The 23,223-nt window shown below is 39.0% G+C and overlaps 3 protein-coding genes and 1 long non-coding RNA gene across 7 annotated transcripts in view; 1 reads left to right on the top strand and 3 right to left on the bottom strand.

Annotated features, from left to right (window-relative positions):
* Positions 1–23,223, bottom strand: part of LOC309507668 (NAD(P)(+)--arginine ADP-ribosyltransferase 2-like) — a 246,493-nt gene that overhangs the window by 36,176 nt on the left and 187,094 nt on the right. The window lies entirely within an intron of this gene.
* LOC309507776 (T-cell ecto-ADP-ribosyltransferase 2-like) overlaps positions 1–23,223 on the bottom strand; it is a 169,009-nt gene that overhangs the window by 17,166 nt on the left and 128,620 nt on the right. The gene's annotated exons all lie outside the window — the stretch shown is intronic.
* On the bottom strand, positions 1,481–8,553 carry LOC309507742 (erythroblast NAD(P)(+)--arginine ADP-ribosyltransferase-like). 3 transcript variants are annotated; one of them, XM_082182093.1, is made up of 3 exons: positions 8,535–8,553; positions 2,823–2,910; positions 1,481–2,579 (listed from the first exon to the last, which is right to left on the bottom strand). In XM_082182093.1, exons 2-3 carry the CDS (start codon positions 2,871–2,873, stop codon positions 1,830–1,832), a joined length of 801 nt encoding a protein of 266 aa, XP_082038219.1. In that variant the 5' UTR covers positions 2,874–2,910; positions 8,535–8,553; the 3' UTR covers positions 1,481–1,829. The 3 variants fall into 3 exon arrangements, with proteins under 3 accessions (XP_082038219.1, XP_082038218.1, XP_082038217.1); XM_082182092.1 differs by lacking the exon at positions 8,535–8,553 and adding an exon at positions 4,359–4,377; XM_082182091.1 differs by lacking the exon at positions 8,535–8,553 and having other exon boundaries at positions 2,823–3,049.
* On the top strand, positions 12,956–15,480 carry LOC309508113. Its single transcript, XR_014209386.1, has 3 exons — positions 12,956–13,443; positions 15,123–15,223; positions 15,307–15,480. It is a non-coding gene; the product is annotated as an uncharacterized lncRNA (long non-coding RNA).

Consider the following 23,223-nt stretch of genomic DNA (forward strand, 5'->3'; position numbering starts at 1 on the left):
TAGAGTGTAAATGTGTGTCAGGAAGGGGATCTGATGTAAAAAAAAAAAAAAAAAAAAAGAGTAGCAATGTGCATAGTATTGCACAATAAGCTTCACCTTGTACTTTACCTCCTATATTGTCTTTTTTTGTAAGCAAAATTATTTGTTTTCAGGAGCTCAGGAGCAACTACGAGAGAAGAAGATCAGAAAAATAATTTGTTTACAGCCAGACGACCACAACTCTTCAAACTAAGATGAGGATCACTAGTTGTGTGTGTGTGTGTGTGTGTGTGTGTGTGTGTGTGTGTGTGTGTGTGTGTGTGTGTGTGTGTGTGTGTGTGTGTGTGTGTGTGTGTGTGTGTGTGTGTGTGTGTGTGTGTGTGTGTGTTTCTTTTTCTGAGGTATAACAGCTGAAGTGTGATATTGATGTGAACTGAACTGTTGAGCTCATCATAATGGAGAACTTGTGAAGGTCTATGGTTTCTCACTGGACAAACTGAGTTCCTGGCCAAAAAGTTTTTTTGTTTTTTTTAAAAACAACAACAACAAAAGCTTTACACATCTAAGTGTTTTACACTCAGCAGTTCTGACTCTGTGAAAGTTACAGATGCAAAATTATGTTCAATGTTTTGCTAAATATGATGCATACACTTTGACCAGTGGGTGGTGCTGTAACCAAAGGACAACTAAATTATATACAGTTGAAACTGCAGAAGTATCATGATAAATGGTTATTTAGGCTCAGTTTACAACTTACTTTTTTGACAAAATAATTATGAATTTTGTCAATTTAATTTTAATGCTAACAAATTCAGGGTTGTACACAGTTTTAGGCAGTTTAAGTGAACATATAATTAATCAGCTCATATAATATTAAGTTTAACCCACTGAGATTGACATTTTTTTTGAAGTACCTCTCTTCTTTTACTGGTTTTGTTTTGTTAAAAAAAAACAGACAAAAAAAAAAAAAAAAAACTTGAGTGTACGCTTGAGGAAAGCAGGTCTGCCAGCTCTTACAAATTCAGCTTGAGACTCAATTGATTCAACTGACACTGTTCTCACTCCAAACCCATTTGATCACACAGTGAAAAAACATTGTGGAGCAAAGAGGACATTGACAAGCCGCCGACAGACAAGACAGAGCAAGTTACCTTTAATATGAAACAAATTCTCAGCTTTTAAATTCTCTACGTTTTACTACGAAGTTCAACCAAAATAAATACTAGGGCTGCCAACTTTTGAGTTCAGAGTAATAATTATTCCTGCGGGCGGTGAGTGAGTGAGTTTTTTGAAGAACAAAACACAAAACCTTGCATCACAAGAACTGTATTGTGTTTGTCAAAACATTTGGTAACTGAACAGAATTTCATTATAGGTTTCCTGACAATACATTACAATGTTTACATGATACAATGACTGGTAGGCCTACTGTGTTTTTATCAGGGCTGGGCATTGACACAAATTTCAGGATTTGATTTGATTTTGATTCATAAGCTTATGATTCAGTTTCATTTTAATATCAATTTATTTCAATATATATTAGGTACAGTACATGTTACTTTTTCTCAAGAAAAAAAAAAAAACTATACAGGGAACCCTGTCAGCTGGTACATTATTATTAACATGTAATTAAAATGTTGCCTATAAGCTTTTGCCTATTCACTTTCCTCTTGCACAACACACAGAGTTACATGTGAAAACAAAAACTAAATCAAAAGTTAACAAAGCAGAGGAATTCATTGTTGATTGACTTAAAACTTGTAAAGATGATTATAATTCGGAATTAATGAAGCCATCAAACATTATAATGAAAGCAACGTTTGACTTGAAGAGACACAATGAGTGAAGATTTAAAGTTTGGCCCTGTCCTGTACCAGTTTTACATCAACACCACAGTTCAGGTAACTTATTTTCCCAGTGCTTTTCAGCTTGAACACAGTGTCACACCAGGCACCATCCTGACCTTTTGTCTTGACATCAGTGACTTTAAACTTCTCATATGGAGGAATCAGCACCTCTTTCTGGTCAGGATATTTGGAGTATTTGATCACATCAGCGCCTTCACAAGTTTCAATTTCAAAACAAGATTTTGGTCCAAAATCATTTGCTACCTTAGGATCAAGAGAGGAGGATGTAAATGAGCCGAAACGAACCTCTTTGTTCAGAACATTCTTATCAAACTCAACTGTAGTGCCGCGATAAGTTTTATTGCATTTACTTTGTGTTTTGTTCAGAATCTGTATTGCATCTGTTACCAGAAAGTGAAGTGAATACCATTTGAATGTCTTGTCTTTGTATTTTTGTTTCTCACTACGGACAGCATTATTGAAATCACGATAAACATTCGAATTCATGTTAGTGTACACATAAATGGCGACTGAATGAATCTGTTCCAAATTATCCCGTGGTTTCTTGGCATTGTTTTCACCGTCGTGCCAAGTATCTCTAAATTCAGAAGACTTTTTGATTTCCTCCTTCAGATATTTTGTCTTCACCAGATTCGCCATGTTGTCTCTACAACCCTCATACTGGTCATCAACAGAATCCAGTGCCATATCCAATGGATATTTCTTTCCTTCAACAACAGCAGCGCTGTGATCCTGCAGTAACAGGAATCATAATGATCACATCATCAGTATTCATGTCTGTAATATTCTTACCAACTGTCATGTAGCTCATACAGTGTTGGCACTTGCAACGCCAAGGTCATGGGTTTGATTCCCAAGGAAAACAAGAACTGATAAGAATGTAATTGTGCACCTTGAAATACAATGTAAGTCGCTTTGGATAAAAGCATCTGCCAAATGCATAAATGAAAATGTAAATGTAGAACACAAGCTTACCTGTCCTAGAGCAACTAAAATAAGAAGAAGAGCTTCAATGATCAGCAGCATCTTGATTCAGTCAAATCCCTCTGATGATCTAGTAGATCTAGTGAAGAACAGATGATGAAAGACATCCAGAAACACAACAGCATCTCACATATATTAAATCTATCACTTAATAACAGTTAAACTGTTCACCAACTTCTTACAAAACACAGTTTAAAATTTGTTTGTATGTCGTATTGAAAAAACGTCAAATGTGACCCTGGTTCACAAAACCAGTCTTAAAGGGATAGTTCACTTTGAAATTAATTTTTGGTATGTTTTAGCTTACCTCAAGGGCATCCAAGATGTAGGTGTCTTTTTTTCCGCAGTAGTTTCAATTTTGATATTTTTAGGTCAAACCGTTCTTGTCTGTCAGTCATATAATGCAGGTCTATGGTCACGGTCTCAAAACACAAGCACAGAGTCCAAATTAAACAATTCCCCATCGTCCAAATTAAACAATTCCCCATCGTAAGTACACATTGATGGCCTAAGACACGAAACGAGCGGTTTGTGTGAGAAAACGAACAGTATTTATATCGTTTTTACCTCTTATACGCAGACATGTCCGAGTGATCTGATCTGACGTGTACGCAGACTGGTGCATAGATATATAAACACTAGATGTCGCCTTGTCTACGGCAGTTCATTGGAACGAATGTCTTTAAGGCGACATCTAGTGTTTATATATCTATGCACCAGTCTGCGTACACGTCAGATCAGATCACTCGGGACATGTCTGCGTATAAGAGGTAAAAACGATATAAACACTGTTCGTTTTCTCACGCAAACCGCTCGTTTCGTGCCTTAGGCCATCAATGTGTACTTACGATGGGGAATTGTTTAATTTGGACTCTGTGCTTGTGTTTTGAGACCGTGACCATAGACCTGCATTATATGACTGACAGACAAGAACGGTTTGACCTAAAAATATAAAAATTGAAACTACTGCGGAAAAAAAGACACCTACATCTTGGATGCCCTTGAGGTAAGCTAAAACATACCAAAAATTAATTTCAAAGTGAACTATCCCTTAAAGTTGCACAGGTATATTTGTGGCAATAGCCAACAAAACATTGTATGGGTCAAAATGATCGATTTTTCTTTTATGCCAAAAATCATCAGGATATTAAGTAAAGATCATGATCCATGAATATATTTTTGTAAATTTCCCACCTTAAATATATAAAAAATGTATTTTTGTGAGTGGATGCAGCACAATCGCCTATAGAAATGGACAACTTTAAAGGCGATTTTCTCAATATTTAGATTTTTCTGCACCCTCAGTTTCCAGATTTTCAAATAGTTGTATCTAGGCCAAATATTGTCATATCCTTACAAACCTAATATTAATGGAAAGATTATGTATTCAGCTTTCAGATGATGTATGAATCTCAATTTAAAAACAAATTACACATAAGACTGATTTTGTGGTCCAGGGTCACAAATATGCAATTAAACCTGTGATCTCTATCGATATATTGACTTTTACTTAACTCCCAAATTTACCTGAGAAGTCAGTCGCTCACAGCCAGACAACAACGACGTTTGAAAGAGATGAGGAAGGTGACTTTTTTATATCGCTGATAATGTGTGTGTTGTGGGATATAACAATGAGCTTATCATGATGCTGCACATGTGAAGTCTGTGTGGTTTCACACTGGACACACCGAGTTCCTGCAGACGTGCAAATAAAGCTTGACACTCCTTATCACTTTGAGCAGTTCTGACTCTGTGAAAGTAACGGATGCAGTAACTTTAAACAAACAAAACAAAGATAAATGAAATTATTGTGATTCAAAAGTTGTTTAAGAAAAGCGTGCTCTAAACAAAGAGGTTAATTTGCATAAACTTTTCTTGATTTAGAGTAGCCAAGAAATTTAGAAACATTTTTTGTTTTTGTAATCTATTTATTAAGATCCTGATGTGAAAAAATATTCAATGCTTTCTTGTGTGAAAGAGGTGCTGATTCCGACACATTTATGGTCACTGATGTCAAGACAAGAGGAGATCAGAGAGATCTCTGCTGTGACACCGTGTTCACTTTGAAAAGCTTTAGAAAAAGAAGTGACCTGAACTGTGAAGTCCATAAACAATGCAGTTTGGACATCTTCTAGGCAAATATTTGGATATTTCGCCACGAGCATCAGTGTCGTGCCGGTCGTGTCATTACCAGCAGCAAACAGGTTTGACACCAATCCCCAGTGTTAAATGAACACTCTCAGTGTTTATTTGAGTCCACACTCGGAGTGTTATAAGTCACACTGAAGCAGTGTTAAAGGAACCGTATGTAAGATTGTGGCCAAAACTGGTACTGCAATCACTTTCAAATTACTGTAGAGCGGTGTATCCCCCCCCTCCCCCCTGACTCGAGGTTGCCAGTTAGGCTGCAGGATCCAGCAGGAACGTAGGCTGCTACAAGGAGCTTCCAATGGCAAGTGACGAGTCCTACACAGTAAGTTTTTTTTCTGACTTTGTCACAACGTATTTCGGATTCATAACGAGGTTTTTTATGTTTCGTAACGTTAGACATTTTTTATGCGACACGTTTGTAGCTGCAGCTGTGGTAACTAGAGCAGAGCTGGCAACCCGGATGCCGAACCACTACTGACTTCGTGATTGGTAGATAGGTGGAGGGTGGAGCATCAGGCCAAAACACAACATGACAACATCAACATCAGTTGAGGGCTGCAACTTCACTTTTAAATGACAATATCCTGGCCGGACTACTGTTTTCAATGATGTAAGTATTTGAAATGAACATGATTTCTTAATGTCTAGTGACATATCAGGGCCATTTTATGATTAATTGAAATACATTCCTTTAAAGTTAATGAGATAATTAAGTGATTAATTGAGTGATGATTGAACATTATTGAAGACACCTGAAATTAACAGCAAACCCCACAGTACATTTCAGCAACTCTTCATCCTCTGCGAGCACATACGAACAACACTGGCTCTTACATAACCCATCAGCTCACTATCTTCTTCCCCGACAGCAGCAAACGAAATCCAAATCACCCGATCTAGAACACTCTGATCAGAGTCCAGCGAATCAGAGTCCTCTTCTCACGGATAAGATAACCAACGTGTAGTCCATAGCATCTAAATGTCCGTGAGTCCAACGCACTCCCATACTAATCAGTGGCGGCTGCTGGTCTTTCAAAGAGGGGAAGCTCATTTTCAGCCTACATCATAAAAATTGTCCATTTATTTATACGTAAATTCACGTATGATCGCGCAATATAAGTGCTGAATTGCTACGGAGCTCTCCGGCATCCGGAAAAAATAGAAGCTCTGCGTATCTGCTCCGGAGGGCTGCGGATCGCCGGAGTCAAACCGCAGCCGTTCCGCAGTCAGTGAAAATACACACATTGACTTTAATGGAAACCTATTGACTCCGCCGTCGTTCCGGAGCGGATCCGCAGCCGTTCCGCAGTTGGTGGAAATTAGGGGTTAGAGCATTAACTTTAGATTTTGTTTGGCTGCTGTACCTGAGTAAAAACAGCCAGATGAACAAAGAGAAAAGGTGATCTGATGGTGTTGGTTGTGTTTTAACATAATCATTATTTCACAATCATTTGACCTGAATCACTGAACTCATATAAAGTCCAATTTCTGAGTTAGATTTAATTAATTAATTATAGCAGCACTGTCCTTGAAAAGAATAATATTTGTAACTTTTACAATGTAATCCAAATAATTTCTTAAAAGTTGTCCACATACAAAATTTGATGTGTTTTTTATTTTTTTATTTTAGACAGACATCAAGAATCAGCCTGAGAATCTCAACAATGGTGACAATTATAAAGCATGATGCAGTGCATTCTTGGTGCCACTGTAAAGGGTAAAAAATAAAAAATAAAGTGTTCACAGTTAGGCATAAGAGATGTTTAAAAAAAAAAAGTTATTGAGTTAATACAGTTAATTATACTACCATTTATTGCTAAAATAAACAATGTGGAAAAAAATAGACACCCATATAATTATATATATATATATATATATATATATATATTATCATAATTTCATGATATTGTGTATTAAATAGTTACTGTGGTGGGGTGATACTTAAAGAGGTCACTAGATGGCGCAGAACGCTTGGGAGGAACTTAAAACCCTTAGGAAGCAAGCGCTGCAGAATAAATACTGCAGTTGAGCTGAACGCAAGCTAAAGTTTCTGTCTCATTGTTTCTGCATACAGGTGGGTTAATGTTCCTCAAAACTGCATGCATCTATCCCAGTATAAGAGATAAGAGTGTTGTGAATCCTTAGTGAGTATGTGCAATGTTTAGAGTTGAGTAGTTTTGCCGTAATGTGTGAAATAGTGATGTTCAGCTATACACTGCCATGCTAGGTTAGCGAACCTGTCGCTAATGAGTAACCCACAGTACAATAGAAACGCTAATGGTCTCGTTTTGTGTTGTTAACTTATCTGAAAATGCATTCAGTGCTAATGTGTGTATAACACATGTTAAACGGTTTTCCTGTGTGTGTAAGCATTGTAGTTGACTTTAAAAGTGATGGAAATTTAGTAATTTGTGTAATGTGATGGAACGGTCGAACTTTGGAAAATGTTTGTTGCAATAACCAAATGAGAACAAGTTAGTTTTTTGTTGTTCGACTGGTCAATATGTAATTCACGTCAAATGAAGCACAATGAAAAGTATGGACATGGGTATGGTTTATTTTACTGTGCTTCCCTTATTATGTATTCACATATGTTATCACTACTTTGGTATTTTCTGAAGATATGGTGATATCTTACATACTTGAAAGTACTGTGAAATACCTGATGCTACAACAACAAGCATTTTGTTTATTACCTCAGGGAGTCAAGATTTCAAGATTTTGTTTTTTAATTGATTTGATCATTTGGATTTCATTGAAAAGGCTAAAAATGGCATGCTCTACAAGGACAGTGCTGCTATAATCTATAAGGTAAACTTAACTCAGAAATTCTGCTCTCAAAGAGTACAGTGATTCGGGCCAACTAATGATTATGTTCAAACATAACCAACACCATCATATCACCGTTTCTCTTTGTTCATCTGCCTGTTATAACTGATTTACAGCAGCCAAACAAAATCTAAAGTTAATAAAGTAAGGGTCAAGAGTCCAACTAAACTAAACACCGATCACCATAATGGTGACAATTTTTAAAATTATTTTTCTCCTTCAGTGATTCTGCCTCTTAACATCAGGTGTCTTCAATGGTCAATCATCACACAATTAATCACTTAATTATCTCATTAACTTTAACACTGCTTCAGTGTTACTTATAACACTCTGAGTGTGGACTCAAATAAACACTGAGCAGTGTTAATTTAACACTGGGGATTTTGCTGTGTAGGCGTCTTTTCCAGTGACTTGACCAGTGTCCTCTCAATGGTCAGCAGAGCTAGGTATAATTGTATAAATTTTATAATATAATTAAGGTATAAATAAAAATATAATAAAGTACAATAATACTACTACTAATAATATTTTTTTATACGTTTAATAATTTTAATTTAAAAAAATTATTAATACTAATAATAATATAAAATATATAATAAGTAATAATATAATAAAGGCATAAATGTATAAATGTGTGAAATGTATGATGAAAATTGGCTAGCAATTTTGCCAAGTAAATACCAAGAAATAGGTTGCAGCAGTTTGTCTTTGCTTCTTTCTTACCTTACTTCTTACCTCGTACTGCTCTGACTTATAAGCTGGACCGGCTCTGAGAGGTGGCTGAGGATGAAGGCTTTGTTGTTGACTTGAATGGCCCAGAAGCATCCTGCTTGTCTGAGGATCTGAAGGTCTGGAGTCTCTGACAGGAAGACTCGCTGATGGGACTGCAAGAGATATACTTGGATGGATGGCAGCTTGCTTTTAATACTTACAGTTCACTCATCATCTTCTCCAGAAGGCCCATGATGGGAGCATCGCCTGATGGTCCCTGAAAGGAGAGGGTGTCATCTTGGCTGCTCTCTCCTCATGCGAATATAACTCCTCTTATTGCCCATGCCTACTGATTCTTGATTCAGATGAATGTCGTGACGGCAGCACGTACCCCATCTCATACTCATCATAATGGCGTGGACATTAAGACAGTTTGTCTTTCGACTGCACTTCCAAAATCCGCGATGGGACTGAGCTCGAATAGCTTCAGCGTCAGCGATTTTTTTTTTATGCAGTCTTTCGACAGACCCTCTAATCAATACGCAGAAGCCCGGAGTCCAGGCCAGCCCACTCCTCATTCACCCCCAGAGACGCTGAGCGTCCGCGGGCGGGACATAATCACAGCATTTATCCAATGACCGTCTAGTTTCGAAGCACTGAAAAAACCCTGTTCAAAGCAGCCCCATTGAGGTCAATGAACACTGTGCTTCAACAAGGAAATGCACTGTGACGCTACGGGAATGTAGCCTATGAGAATGAAATTGAGTCAGCCGACCTGCTATATGTAGCTGATTCTAAACGAACTCGTCTTTGAGATGAATGTGTTCAAACGCATTTTTAGTCAATAAAATGTTACATTTACATTTATTCATTTAGCAGATGCTTTTATCCAAAGCGACTTACAAATGTGAACAATAGAAGCAGTTAACAGTAGGACAACAATATGCAAGTGCTATGACCCTTCTCAGTTTAATCTAACGCAGTGCATGTTATTTATTTATTTATTTTTAAATAACAGAAGAGAAGAGAAGAGAAGAGAAGAGAAGAGAAGAGAAGAGAAGAGAAAGTGTTAGTATTACTGGATCAAGTGCTGTCGAAAAAGATGCGTCTTCAGCCGTTTCTTGAAAATGGCTACGGACTCAGCAGCTCTGGTTGAGTTAGGCGGATCATTCCACCAGCAGGGAACCGTCATGGTAAAGGTCCGAGAAAGAGATTTTGTGCCTCTTTGCGATGGCACCACAAGACGTTGTTCGCTTGCAGAGCGCAAGTTTCTGGATGGCACATAAGTCTGAAGTAATGAGTTTAAGTAAAAGCCCAGCCAGCACAGCCATGTGGGGCCCAAATGGGTTTGACCTGGGCTATCTAACTGGGGCCCAGCCAGTTTTGTTCTCAGTTTCCATGTAGGCCCCACATGGGTTTGCCCAGATGAAATGAACACTGCTTAGTGTGCACACTACAGGCTGTTAAATGTAACACTTAATCAGTGTTGGAGGTAATGAGATAATTAAGTGATTGAATAATGATTGAGCATTATTGATGAACACCTGCTATTAACAAGCAGAATCACTGAAGGAAAGAGAAACACAAGAACTACTTCCAGCCACAGCCTTGGATGAAATCAACTGAAGATAAACTACATTAAATCTCTCAAGATTTGATTAAACAACTTCACAAACAGCATTACCAGCTTCACTTATTACTAACCAGACTGACTTTATTTCTGTCAGACGTCTACAGAAGTTTCAAGACTACAGAGTCTTGTGCCTTCAACTGTTTCCTGAAGGTTGTAAAAAAAATAAAAAAATAAAAGCTCAGTGGTTGTCTGTGAGTGTTTCAGCACTTACCCTCGATTCAGTGTTGAACCCATTTCATTTTGCCCTCATTCTCTGTGTCAGACAAACCAATCCACACAGATACACCAGTCCTCTCCTTGACAAATGAAGATATGAGCCTCTGTGTGTGAATAAAAACATGAATAAGTGTGTCTCCTCTCATTCATTAACAGACACTCATTCGTACAAACTCACTCACTTCTCTTCACTCTTGATTATGACCAAATCTCCACCATGATCCCTGCAAAACTGTCTGCTATAGGGCTGGCACTAATGACTATTTCTGTATTTCTATATTAATCCCTTGACTAAATCGATTAATCTAAACGATTAATTTTCCAACAAAAATCAACAATTTTACTTAAGAACATTTTATTTAACTTGCAACTTTGGCATTCAGTAAGGAACCATACAAAAAGTCTAAATGTAAACAAGCTCTAGACAAAATGTAAAACTAAAAATGTAAAAATGTACAAAAGTAAAAATTTGTAAACAAACATAACAAAAATAAATAATAATAATAATAATAATAACAAAAGTCTGAGAAACTCGCATGTTCTGAATGTCAATATATCCACATGTTCTGGGCTTCTGTTCATTACTGCTAGATGAAAAAAAATAAACAGGCCTTCAGTAGTAAAACTCCAAATTGCTATGAAATCCTTTTTAAAGCAACAGTAAAGGGCTGCAGCTATCGATTATTTTAGAAATCGAGTATCCTACCGATTATTCCATCGATAAATCAAGTCATCAGATATAATTATATGAACTAATATAAACATAACTTATAATACAATGTATAACAGATGCCTTCTGTTGCATACTGCTCCCAGATCCAGGTTGAGATCCAAATAGGGGTGGGAATCTCTAGGCACCTCACGATTCGATTCGATTACGATTCAGAGGGTAACGATTATCGATGCATCTTTTCTTTTTTTTTTTTTGACTACATGGTACTTTTAAAGCAAAGTATTTATGATGACCCATAAAGAATTTACTTCCAATACTTCCTATATTAATTTTATTATAAAACAAATGGAAGTGATTTGGCAAGTCAACTGTAAGGTTACATTTGCCAGCATATGTCCCAGCCAAAGAACCAACAGGAAAATAAATGTGTGCCTGTACTAGCAGCAGAAAAACGGAGCGGCAGAAAAACAAGTTGCTTCCTTGCGTTCTGTTCCGCGTCTTTTATTGCTGCTAGCGGGAAACTTGATTGGCCGCAGGGGAAGTGACGTCACGCCATTGATAAAAACTGACAGCTCCCCAAGCCAACAGCATACCAGAGGTGGAGCGAACCTAAGAATATCTTAGATAAAGAGAGATAGAGAGAGAGATAGAGATATACAGACACGTACAAGCACCGGGACGTAACACTCCCACCCTTAAGAACAAACCTGTTTGTGAAAATAAAGCAACACTTTTATACTCTCAAAAGAGCGTCAGCCAAAACATTATCAACACCTTTTTTGTGTTTGATCTCCACATTGTAGTTTTGGAGTGCTAACGCCCAGCGCATCAAACGCTGATTTTGATTATACATCCGAGATAAAAACACAAGAGGGTTATGGTCTGTAAACACTATGATGGGAAGATTACTAGAACCCAAATAAACTTCAAAGTGTTGTAAGGCAAGCAGGAGAGCAAGTGCTTCTTTTTCAATGGTAGAGTAATTAAGCTGATGCTTATAAAACTTACGAGAATAATAACTAACAGGATGATCTATACCATTTTTATCCTCTTGAAGAAGAACAGCTCCAGCACCGACGGCGCTTGCATCGACCTCAAGCTTAAATGTGTGTGTACAGTCAGGTGCAACAAGAACAGGTGCATTACATAACAGCGTCTTTACACAGTCAAAAGCATACTGACACTCCACAGACCATTTAAAAGGTTTAGACGGGCTGAGTAGCGCAGTAAGAGGATTAACAACCGTCGAGAAATTTTTGCAGAAACTGCGATAGTACCCAGCCATACCCAAGAACCTTCGTAACTCTCGTCGGGTGGAAGGGATCGGAAATTCCGCAATAGCTGTAACTTTAGCCTCTACCGGTCGTACCTGGCCTTGCCAACCTCTTTACCGAGATAAGTGACAGTCGCTCGGCCAAACTCACATTTTGTCAAGTTGAGGGTTAAATTAGCTTTACGAAAACGCTCAAACACTGTTTTCAACAAGCACACATGTTCCTTCCAATTCACAGAATATATAACCAGATCATCGAGATATGTATTGTAATTTGGTACATCGGCCAAGATGTCCGAAAGCCATCGCTGTATACTGAAGGAAACTGTCTGGAGTTACAAATGCTGAAATTTCTGACGCTTGTGGGGTAAGTGGTACCTGCCAGTACCATTTCAGCATATCCAGCTTACTAACAAAACGTGCAGACCCAATATTATCGATACAGTCTTCCATTCGCGGTAACGGATAACTGTCTGGCACCGTTACGGCGTTCACCTTACAGAAATCGGTGCAGAATCTAAACGTGCCATCAGGTTTAGGAACGAGAAGACACGGAGAACTCCAGGGACTACAACTAGGTTTGGCTAAATCATTCTCCAGCAGATAACTTACTTCCTGACGCATAATAGATTTCTTAACTGCATTTACGCGATAGGACAAGCACCATTTACAATAATATCATGCTGCAAGACATTCGTTTGTTTAGGAACATCACTAAACAGACAGTTCAAATCAGATATAACTTTAACAATATCCGTTTTCTGGTCCATAGTTAAATGATTAAGATAAGAGGGAAGATCTTTTATAATCTCTGAGTTAGCTAACCTTGCACACTGCTGAGGAGCATTGTGAAGCACAACACCATCCTCGTCAGCCCCCGAGATATCAGAAGATGGTATCAGTCCCACGGCTGTTGCGACAGAAGAGACAGCGGGCCCTGCAGTCTTCTCTGAAGCTTTCACCTTAGGCTTCTCCCTGGCATGGTAAGCTTTTAACATGTTTATGTGACAAACTCGGGTTTGACGTTTTCTATCAGGTGTGTAAAGCATATAATCAGTTTCACTCATTTTCTGTTTTACCACATAAGGACCAAAGAAACAGGCCGACAAAGATGATCCAGGAACACGTAAAAGTACCAGCACTTCATCACCAGTCGTAAAAGAACGTGCAACTGCTTTCTGATCAAACTTACGCTTCATGCCTTTCTGAGCATTTGCTAGAGATTCTTTAGCTAGTGACCAATCAGTATGCAAACGATCTCGAAATGTACTTACATAATCCAATACGTTAGCATTTGGAGTCGAATCAGTTGTCAAAATGTGTTCTTTAAGAACTTTTAAGGGTCCTCTCATTTGATGTCCGAATACGAGTTCGGCTGGGCTAAAACCAAGAGATTCTTGTACAGTCTCTCTTACTGCAAATAAAACCAAGGGAACTCCCTCATCCCAGTCTCTAGCAGTGTCTGTCACGGTTCATGAATTCACTGTTTTCTTCGTGTCTCGTGTATTTGTTTTTCTGTGTGTGTGGGTGTGTGTGATTGGGCGTGGCCGCTCGTTTCAGCTGATCAGCGCGCCAGCTGATCTCATTCCCCGCTCCAGCTGCTGCCAATTCACTCACCTATAAAGACTCATCGCACTCTCCCCTCTTTGTCAGATAGTTGTTTGGTGTCCTCAGTGTGTGTTCATCGTGTGCCTGTCTGCAGTCCTGTTTCTGGTTCGAGTTCCTGTTCAGTGTCTTCATGGTTTTCGTCTCGTCTGGATGTTCACCTGCACTGGATTCACCGTCACCACTCTTCACCAGCACGCTGACCATCTTGTCCCTGCGCCACTAGCCCACCCGAGTTCCTGAACTGTTTTTGTGTCTTCTGACCCATCAAATAAAGAGTTACTTGCATTATTGCTTCCGCTTTGTGTTTTATGACAGTGTCCATACAATACTTCTTAAGCATTGACTTAAGTGTCTGGTGAAAGCGTTCAAGTGCGCCCTGGCTTTGCGGATGGTACGCACTTGAAACTCTGTGAGAAATTGCCAAAGACTCCAGTACTTGTTTAAAAAGTCTTGATAAAAAATTTGTGCCCTGATCACTTTGTATGATTTTAGGGAGTCCGAAAGTGGAAAAGAACTTCACCAACGCTTTGATGATAACAGGCGTGGTGATTTTTCTTAATGGAATAGCTTCCGGAAATCTAGTAGCCATGCACATTATTGTTAACAAGAACTGGTTACCAGATTTAGTTTTTGGTAATGGTCCAACACAGTATACGATCACATGCTCGAACGGCTCCCCAATCACTGGTATGGGAGCCAGTGGAGCAGGTCGAATCACCTGATTCGGCTTCCCAACAGTTTGACAGGTATGACAAGTACGGCAGTACTGAACAACGTCTTTTTTTAACCCTGGCCAAAAGAAATGTCGTAATATCCTATTGTACGTCTTTGTAACTCCTAGATGACCAGCAAGCTGATGATTGTGCGCTAAACATAAAACATGCTGACGATAAGGAGAAGGAACAACAACTTGATATACAACATCCCAATCTGAATCGCTATTGTTAGAACACCACTTTCTCATCAACAAATCATTTTCAACAAAATAAGCAACTTTCTTGTCCTTGACCAAATCAAGAGAGATAGCAGAATTAAAAGAAGTGACGAGAGACTTATCCTCTTTCTGAGCAGCACTAATTTTCTCTCGTGACACGGATAATCTTAAGGTATCCGCGTCATACACATTTACACTGACGTTCTCTTAATGCAAGTTGTTTTGCTTTGAGGAAGTAACAGTATGTAGTGATTTGTCACCAGCAAGGAGAGGAAGAAAAAAAGAGTCAGACAAATCCACCATATTATCCAGTTTGCGCGACTGAGCGCGAGTAACAGTGCATGCGGGGAAAACGTCAGGGTAAGTATTAGACAGATCTTCTGACTGGCTAAACGCGTCTGGCTTGTCAACCACCTCTAACACTGGCAATATTTTCCCTCCGGCTAGGTCATTCCCAAGAATAAAATCCACGGCTTGAACAGGAAGAGAAGGACGTACCGCCACCCTCACGAATCCCGTACATAACTCACTCTGCAAATGTAGACGATGCAATGGTACATTTATGCAATTCATTTCAATGCCTAGTATGATTACACTTGAGCCACAAAAAGTATCTTCAGACAATGGTAACCTCCCAGCTAGCAGGCTAACATTCCCTACAAGTTTGGTTAATGTTTTAAAGAAAACATTTGAATGTAATGTTCAAAGAATGTTTTGAGGATGTTTTCTCATTCCAAATCATGTTTCTATAAGGTTAAATGTAAACTAAGATATAACGTTTTAACTGTAACATTTTGAGGATGTTTTTAGAGAATGTTATCTTACACAGCAAAAACTCCAGTGGTAAATTAACTCTCCTGGGAGTTTATTTGACTCCACACTCAAAGGGTTAAAGTGTTAAAATATGAGTGTTAAATGAACACTGAAGAGTGTTCAAATTAATGAGATAATTAAGTGATTAATTGTGTGATGATTGACCATTATTGAAGACACCTGATGTTAACAAGCAGAATCACCAAAGGAGAAAATCTAATTTTAAGTTACCATTATGGGGATTCGTGTTTGCTTTAGTTGGGCTCTTGACCCTTAAACTACTAACTTTAGATTTTGTCTGGCTGTTGTAACTAAGTTATAACTGACAGATGAACAAAGATAAAAGGTGATCAGGTGGTGTTGGTTATGTTTTGACGTAATCTTCATTTGACCTGAAACACTAAACTCATTTACACTTAGTCATTTAGCAGATGCTTTTATCCAAAGCGACTTACAACAGAGGACTAAAGTTTAGAGTGTTGATAGCAGCAGCCTGGTGGTTTTATTGCATACGATTTGTAGCATTTCTATAGAATCCAAAATATTTCTTAAAAGTTCTATTCAAAAGATTTTATTTAGACACACAGACATCAAGATTCAGCCTGTGAATCTCAACAATGGTGACAATAATAAAGCATGTTGCAGTGCATTCTGGGTGCCACCATTCAAAACTCATTCATGGCTCCCATCATGCATTGCGTTATGAATAAATTATGATCTGAATTGTCTTGGTAATTTCCTTTTCCTAATGAAATATTTTGTTTGTCACCATTGTTTAGATTCATACACTCATTCTTGATGTCTGTGTGTGCCTTAACAAATGTTTTTTTATTTATTTATTTTTGATCAAAACAACTTTTAAGAAATCCTTTGGAATAAATAGAAAATTCTGGATCTTATGTTGTAGAATCACTTGATGATGTAATCAACAATATAAATCTAAGTCAGAGATTAGGCTCTAAATGAGTTTTGTGATTCAGGTCAAATGATGATTATATCAAAACATAACCAACAACGTCTGATCATCTTTTCTCTTTGTTCATCTGGGAGTTATAACTCAGTTACAACAGCCAAACAACATTTAAAGTAAAAAATGTAAGGGTCAAGAGCCCAACTAAAACAAACACAGATCACCATAATGGTGACTTAAAATAGTTATTTTCTCTTTCAGTGATTCTGCTTGTTAACATCAGGTGTCTTCAATAATGGTCACTCATCGCTCAATTAATCACTTAATTATCTCATTACCTTTTATCATAACCTTGGAGTTTTTGCTGTGTACATTTTAGGAGAACATTCTGGGAACCAAAATAAAACTATCCGCTGAAAACATTATTAGAACTTCACAGTAATGTTCTCAGAACGTTTTTAGAACAAAACATTTCTAGCTGGGCTATCTGCCACAATAAATGATTGCATTGCACCTGTGTCTCGAAGCATCCTTATTTCCTTCTGATCCTCACGATTACCAGTTAAGGAAATTAACCCTTTCAAGACAAAAGGTCGGTAACTGTCATCAATTTTCTCCTCACTAGGTACGATAACAGTCAGCTTAACGACTTTCACAAACCCTACACTTTTAGTTTGTGGCTGTTGTTTGCATTTTAAAGCCAAACAATCCGCTATCACATATCCTTGTTTGCGACAATAAAAACATTCACGATCCTCTCTAGTACGAGGTGGACTGGTTTTGGAACGTAACGTTTGGTTTTGTAGAGGAACCGGCTGCGACTTTTTTGGACGTACAGATGCAAAGACATTTTTGTGTGTTAAAGGGCACCTATTATGCAAAATTCACTTGTACATGGTGTTTGAACATAAATGTGTGTTGGCAGTGTGTGAGCAAAACCACCCTAGAATGATAAAAATCCACCCAGTGTTTTTTTTTACAATCTCAATAAATCATAAGCACTGTCTCAGAATGAGCTGTTCTAAGATTCTATGCAATGTTACGTAGAATTGCACAGGCCCCTTCCACGACTGTTGATTGACACTACAGTTTGAGCATAGACCCGCCCTGAGTGAGCTGGACACAGAATGTCTCCTAAGCGATTGAGGTGTGTTGTTATTGGATGTAAGAATGAACATAGCAGTCTTCATTTACTCTCGTTGTTACTCGAGGATGGATCTGTACCAACTGTTCGTGATCCAGCTTACAGTCTCCGGAGTGATAGGCCTAACGTTACTGACCACGGCAGAAATTAAAGTGAGAGCGCGCACTTTATCACAGCTCATCGAGTCATTTTACGGATATAAGGTTTACCAGTTTATTTAGCACCCTCTGAAAAGGTGTGTATATATTTGTTTACTGTTAGTTGTAACGAGTGTTTTGTGTACTTCGCTGTGTATGTTGTTGATAATGAAAGGGAGAGAGAGAGAGTTTATGGATAAAACTTTAATGCTCACTTCTTATACTGTGTTTATTCAGCTCTTACAGTGATTTTCTGGAGTAAAACTAAGGCTTCATCTTTTGTGTGATGTACAATAAACTTCACTGAACTCATCAGTATATTTTGGTCATCATTTGGACAGGGTCTGCTACAGCAGGCTTGTATTAATAGTGGATGAAAGCAGATGACAAGTAAATTATAACCATAATTAAACTAAACTATACCTGTTCTATCTCCATACAGCATATATTCTCTGGCTCTGTGGGCATTATTGTCCGACTCCGAGTCGAAATGAACACCGCAACTGAGAGTTTCTGTTTTGATATCATCAGATATGATTGTCCTGGCTCTGAGTGCGAGCTCGTGAGGCTCTGCCCCCTGGGCCGGCAGCAGCAGTTAATTTGCATTTAAAGGGATACACACTAAAACAGCGCATTTTTCTGAGCCCCCAAAAATGACAATTTAAACATGCTGTAAAAAATTATCTGTTGGGTATTTTGAGCTAAAACTTAACATACACACTCTGGGGACATCAGAGGATTATTTTACATCTTGTGAAAAGAGTCATAATAGGTGCCCTTTAAAACAAACTCATCCACTAGCACGGCTGCATGGGACAACAAAGTTACTTTCTGTTCAGTAAGGTAAACCACAACACGCCCGGACAAACATCCCTTAAACTCTTCAAGCAGTACAAGCTCTCGTAATTCGTTAAAGTCACTCACTGGCTGTGCACCACTTGTCAAATAAGATTCCTTTGTCTCTTGCAAACTCCACAAAAGTCTGGGTAGAATTTTTTTTATGACCCCTAAATTTTTGCCTGTATGCCTCTGGAACTAACTCATAAGTGCGAAGAATAGCAGACTTCATAGATTCATACTTTAAACTCTCCTCTAATGATAAAGTAGAGATAACCTCCTGTGCTTTACCGATCAACTTGCACTGTAATAATAAAGACCAAATGTCTTTAGGCCAATGAAGAGAAATAGCGATGCGTTCAAATTAGGGCTGGGTAAAAAATATAGATTTCTCGATTTTAATCGATTCTCATTTTTACGAAACGATATTGATTCTTAAATCCCAAGAATCGATTAGTCATCCTGTTTTCAGTTGATGAATGAATGGAACATTGTTGCTCGCATCCCATCCAATAAATCCTAATAATCTTTGTGCTTTGTTATTATTTATATGAAACAAAGTCTCAGATTTCAAATCACGTCCATTTTCTTATGAAATTCAAAAACATAAGTACCGTTTTGGCGCTGTGGCGTGAGATCGCTCTGGCGCAGCTTAGCTCAAGAGAAGCAGCAGCGCGGAGTGCACATGATCTTCTCTTCCGCCTTAATAATACCAGTTACAGCGCGAAATAAACATGAATGAGCATCTGAAAGTACAACGTACAACTGAGTACAACTTATCGAAGTCCGTATCATATCACATGGAATCGCTCAATCAGTGTTTCAACCGTGAAAAGACGTTAGTAATCAATGTCATGTAACGTCACATTTACCTCAGAAAAACCATATCCAGTCAGCGACCATAAACTCGTTAGTCAGCTAGAAAAATTAACTCTAGAGAGGAGCATTTTGTTAAATATATGCACCATATTACATATTCACTATAATTTTTTATGTTCTTCAATATTTAATGCATGTTTGAATAAATCTGGAAAGTTTTTTATGACAGCCACCATTTAAATTTTCATATAATTCCATATAACTTAATTATTATAAAAATAAATAAAAGTGTAATTTAAGTGTTTGTATACAAATCAGTTAATTTGTACCTTCAACATTATAGTAGGCTAATGAAGCCTATAGGCTACAACTGACTCCCATAGTTTACAGCATTAGTTAAGAGATTTGTTTTCCTTGAGAAAATTTGCCATGTATTGTACCTGATATCCAAAATAATCAATATTGAATCGAATCGAATCGTAATCGAAATTGAATCGAATTGCAAGCTTGTGAATCGAAATCGAATCGAATTGTGAAATTTGTGTCAATACCCAGCCCTAGTTCGAATGCATTGAAATAAGAATCTATTTCTGATTCTCGAAACTGAGGTACCAAAGCAATGTGCTTACTTATGTCAAATGTAACCTGGGATGAATCAGACCGCGGAGGAGCATCAGAGACGTGACCTGGATTCGACTGCGTAGCCGAACTGGCAGCTACCTTCATTGCGTCCAGATCGAGCTGTCGTAACTTCACCTGAGTGACAGCCTCTATTTCGAGCCTGCATACCTCCAAACGCAGATTTAGCTCAGCCTGACGTGCTTGAGCTTTCTCCTGTGCCTCATATTGTAAACGGGCCAAGCGGACTCTCAGTCGCGCGCCGTCTCTGGAATCAACAGAACCTGGAGAGAATGGATCAAACGGTGGCAAGCCCGCCTCAGCATCAGCTCTACCACTCCGCTTATCCTCATCATCCATAAGGCTGAGATGTGCCACTGCAACGTCACCAACAACGGAACCTCCGCTAGCCTCATCATCCCCCACAGTATTTGACATAGGAAGAACACTGATCTCTCTTAAACGCTGTATCAGCTTACTCTTTATGTCACTCTTAAGAGCCTGTCTACTCACAACAAACTGATAGTGATCAGCTATCAGCAATAAATCTTGTTTCCTGCACAAACTAATCTGTTCTAAGGACGGATTGGCAATAAACTTCTGCAAGTTAAACATCTCCATAATGCACAACCAGCAAACGAGCGCAACAATACCAGTCCGCATAAGTACTCCGCCAAAATAACGTAATGTCAGTTGCCACCATCACACACACAAATCATCACAACTATAATTTTATTTGGGATTTAACAATCCCGGACGAGCCCCCATTAAATGTTACTAACTCCTGTGAGGTAACATTGAGGTTGTGATAGAATTTGGTGTGATTAGGGTGGCCAGAGATAACACAACAAATTAGTGCGAAAGAAAAAAAATGTATTATATAAAAGTGAAATTATTATACACCAAATAGTAATAAGAATAATAGTGAATATAAGCAAAAAAAGGAATAAGCAAATTGTTTACACATCAAAAAGAAAATATCAGATAAATAACCCAAGAGAAAAAAAGGGACGCAATTAGTGAAGCCAAAGAAAAGAAAAGAACAAAACAAAACTCATTCTAACTTGTAATTAAACCTCTAATCTAACTAATAAAAAATAAAAGACATCAATTCTTCGGCGTCAACGCCCTATCTAAATTACACTGACAAACAAACACAAAACATATAGAGGGTGGCGTTCACTTTCTTACCTGGGGTATATATACATCGAGTTACCTAGGTGTTGTATTATGTAAGTCACGTGACTTATAACCTGTCCACTTTTTACTCTGGGTCGAACAACGCCATCAAAGGGCAGAAAGAGAACGTAAGGAACCTCATACCACTTTTCAAAAGAAATGTCAGCAAAAATAAAACAAGGTTACAACAGAAACAAAAAGAACAAGCGTACAAAGCAACAACAACAAAAAACAGAGCGGCAGCAAAAAAAGTTGCTTCCTCGCGTTCTGTTCTTTTATTGCTGCTAGCGGGAAACTTGATTGGCCGCGGGGGAAGTGACGTCACGCCATTGATAAAAACTGACAGCTCCCCAAGCCAACAGCATACCAGAGGTGGAGCGAACCTAAGAATATCTTAGATAAAGAGAGATAGAGAGAGAGATAGAGAGATACAGACACGTACAAGCACAGGAACGTAACAATACTAACAAACTTCAGCATATTCTGAAACTCTAGCATTTAATAATGTTCTAACCAACATCCTCCTGTTATTTCCAATGAGCAATATAATCTTTCAGACAAAAAAACATTTTGCTGTAGGAAGAGAGAGGGCTGAGATATAATAAGGCCCTCCGGGGAGATTATCCATCACCGACGCTGTGTGCGAATCAAGGAGAAAGGCCTTCTCTTTCTCCCCAATGTCGGCCAGGTTTAACCACAGATGCTTCTCCGTGGCCACCATCGCCGCCATCGACCGACCGATCGCGGCAGCAGTCTGCTCATTTTCTTACCTGCTCATTATGAAGATCAGGAAGGAATGGAAGGCTCACCTGAGCTGGTGGCCTATGGCCAGGGAGAAACCGATCGTCAAGCCTGCCGCGAGTGGTCTCTCCCCTAATGCGCTGCCAAGGCAGCTGCAGCCTGCCGGCGGCGCGCTCCATAACGTCCACCAGCTCTGCATACACGGGGCAGGATGGTTGAGAGGGCTCAGGATCTACCTGGCTATCATCCTCATCAACCATCTCCTGCCCGTCCTGAAGAGCACTCGCTGCAGGAACAGTAGGAGAAAAATCTTCCTCATCCACCTGCAACTCACTCTCGTCAGCCGTTGAATTGTCTGAGAGGTTCACACCCCTCTCAAGACGATCTATGAGCTCCATCTGGGAACCCCATGATGCAAGTCGCCGCTCTGCCTCAGCACGAGGTCCAGATGCTGAGCTCTCTTCACTCGAGAAGAGGGCCAGACGAGAGCGGAGCGTTTTCATAGAAAAATGCTCACAGTATGCACAGGAGGCTCCCTCGAGAACCTCCCGTGCGTGCTCTTCACCCAGGCAAAAAAACGCAGTTCGTGTGTGTCACCCGGCATCAAAAACCTTGGGCACGGGTCGGCACACTTCAGAAAACTGTTAGTCTTCGCCGTGCGTTTCATCATTTCTTACCGTAATCCTCTTTAACGTTACAGACAGAACAGTCCCTAAAGACGAAAAGGATATTGTCATGTTTGCAAGGCGCCCTTTTATACTTCCAGGTCGCACGTTAATCATTCACGCTAATGATTCATGGGCTGTCGCTGGTCAACATGATTGCCGTGATTTGATAGTGATTTCAGACACCTGTCACGCCTGAGGCATTCACCAAAGCGCCATCGAAACAGTGCGAGTTCCCTTTCGAAAGGGAACGCGTTTAGTGTGATCAGGGCCTAAGTCTGAGGCCTTTAATCATGTTTGCACCACTGTCTCACAGCACAAGCACCACTCTGTCTTGGTTGACGTCCCAATGATTCAGCATGCTAAGGAACATATCCCTGCAACTGTGTAGATGGAGTAAAAAAAATACTGTTTTCAATTCTTTACAGCATTTCCATTCACAGCATTAAACGTCGCTTGCACACACTAAAAATACCTCACTGAAAGTTATAATGACCAGGT

This window comes from Leuciscus leuciscus (genome assembly GCF_965113295.1).
Source record: "Leuciscus leuciscus genome assembly, chromosome: 1".
Taxonomy (NCBI): domain Eukaryota; kingdom Metazoa; phylum Chordata; class Actinopteri; order Cypriniformes; family Leuciscidae; genus Leuciscus; species Leuciscus leuciscus.

What these genes read in the sequence shown, in the direction of transcription:
- LOC309507742 (XM_082182093.1), bottom strand. Translation starts at nt 2,873, where the DNA reads ATGCTGCTGATCATTGAAGCTCTTCTTCTTATTTTAGTTGCTCTAGGA. An exon ending in TTTTAGTTGCTCTAGGACAG is followed by an intron (nt 2,580 to 2,822) that starts GTAAGCTTGTGT and finishes CTGTTACTGCAG; the next exon opens with GATCACAGCGCTGCTGTTGT.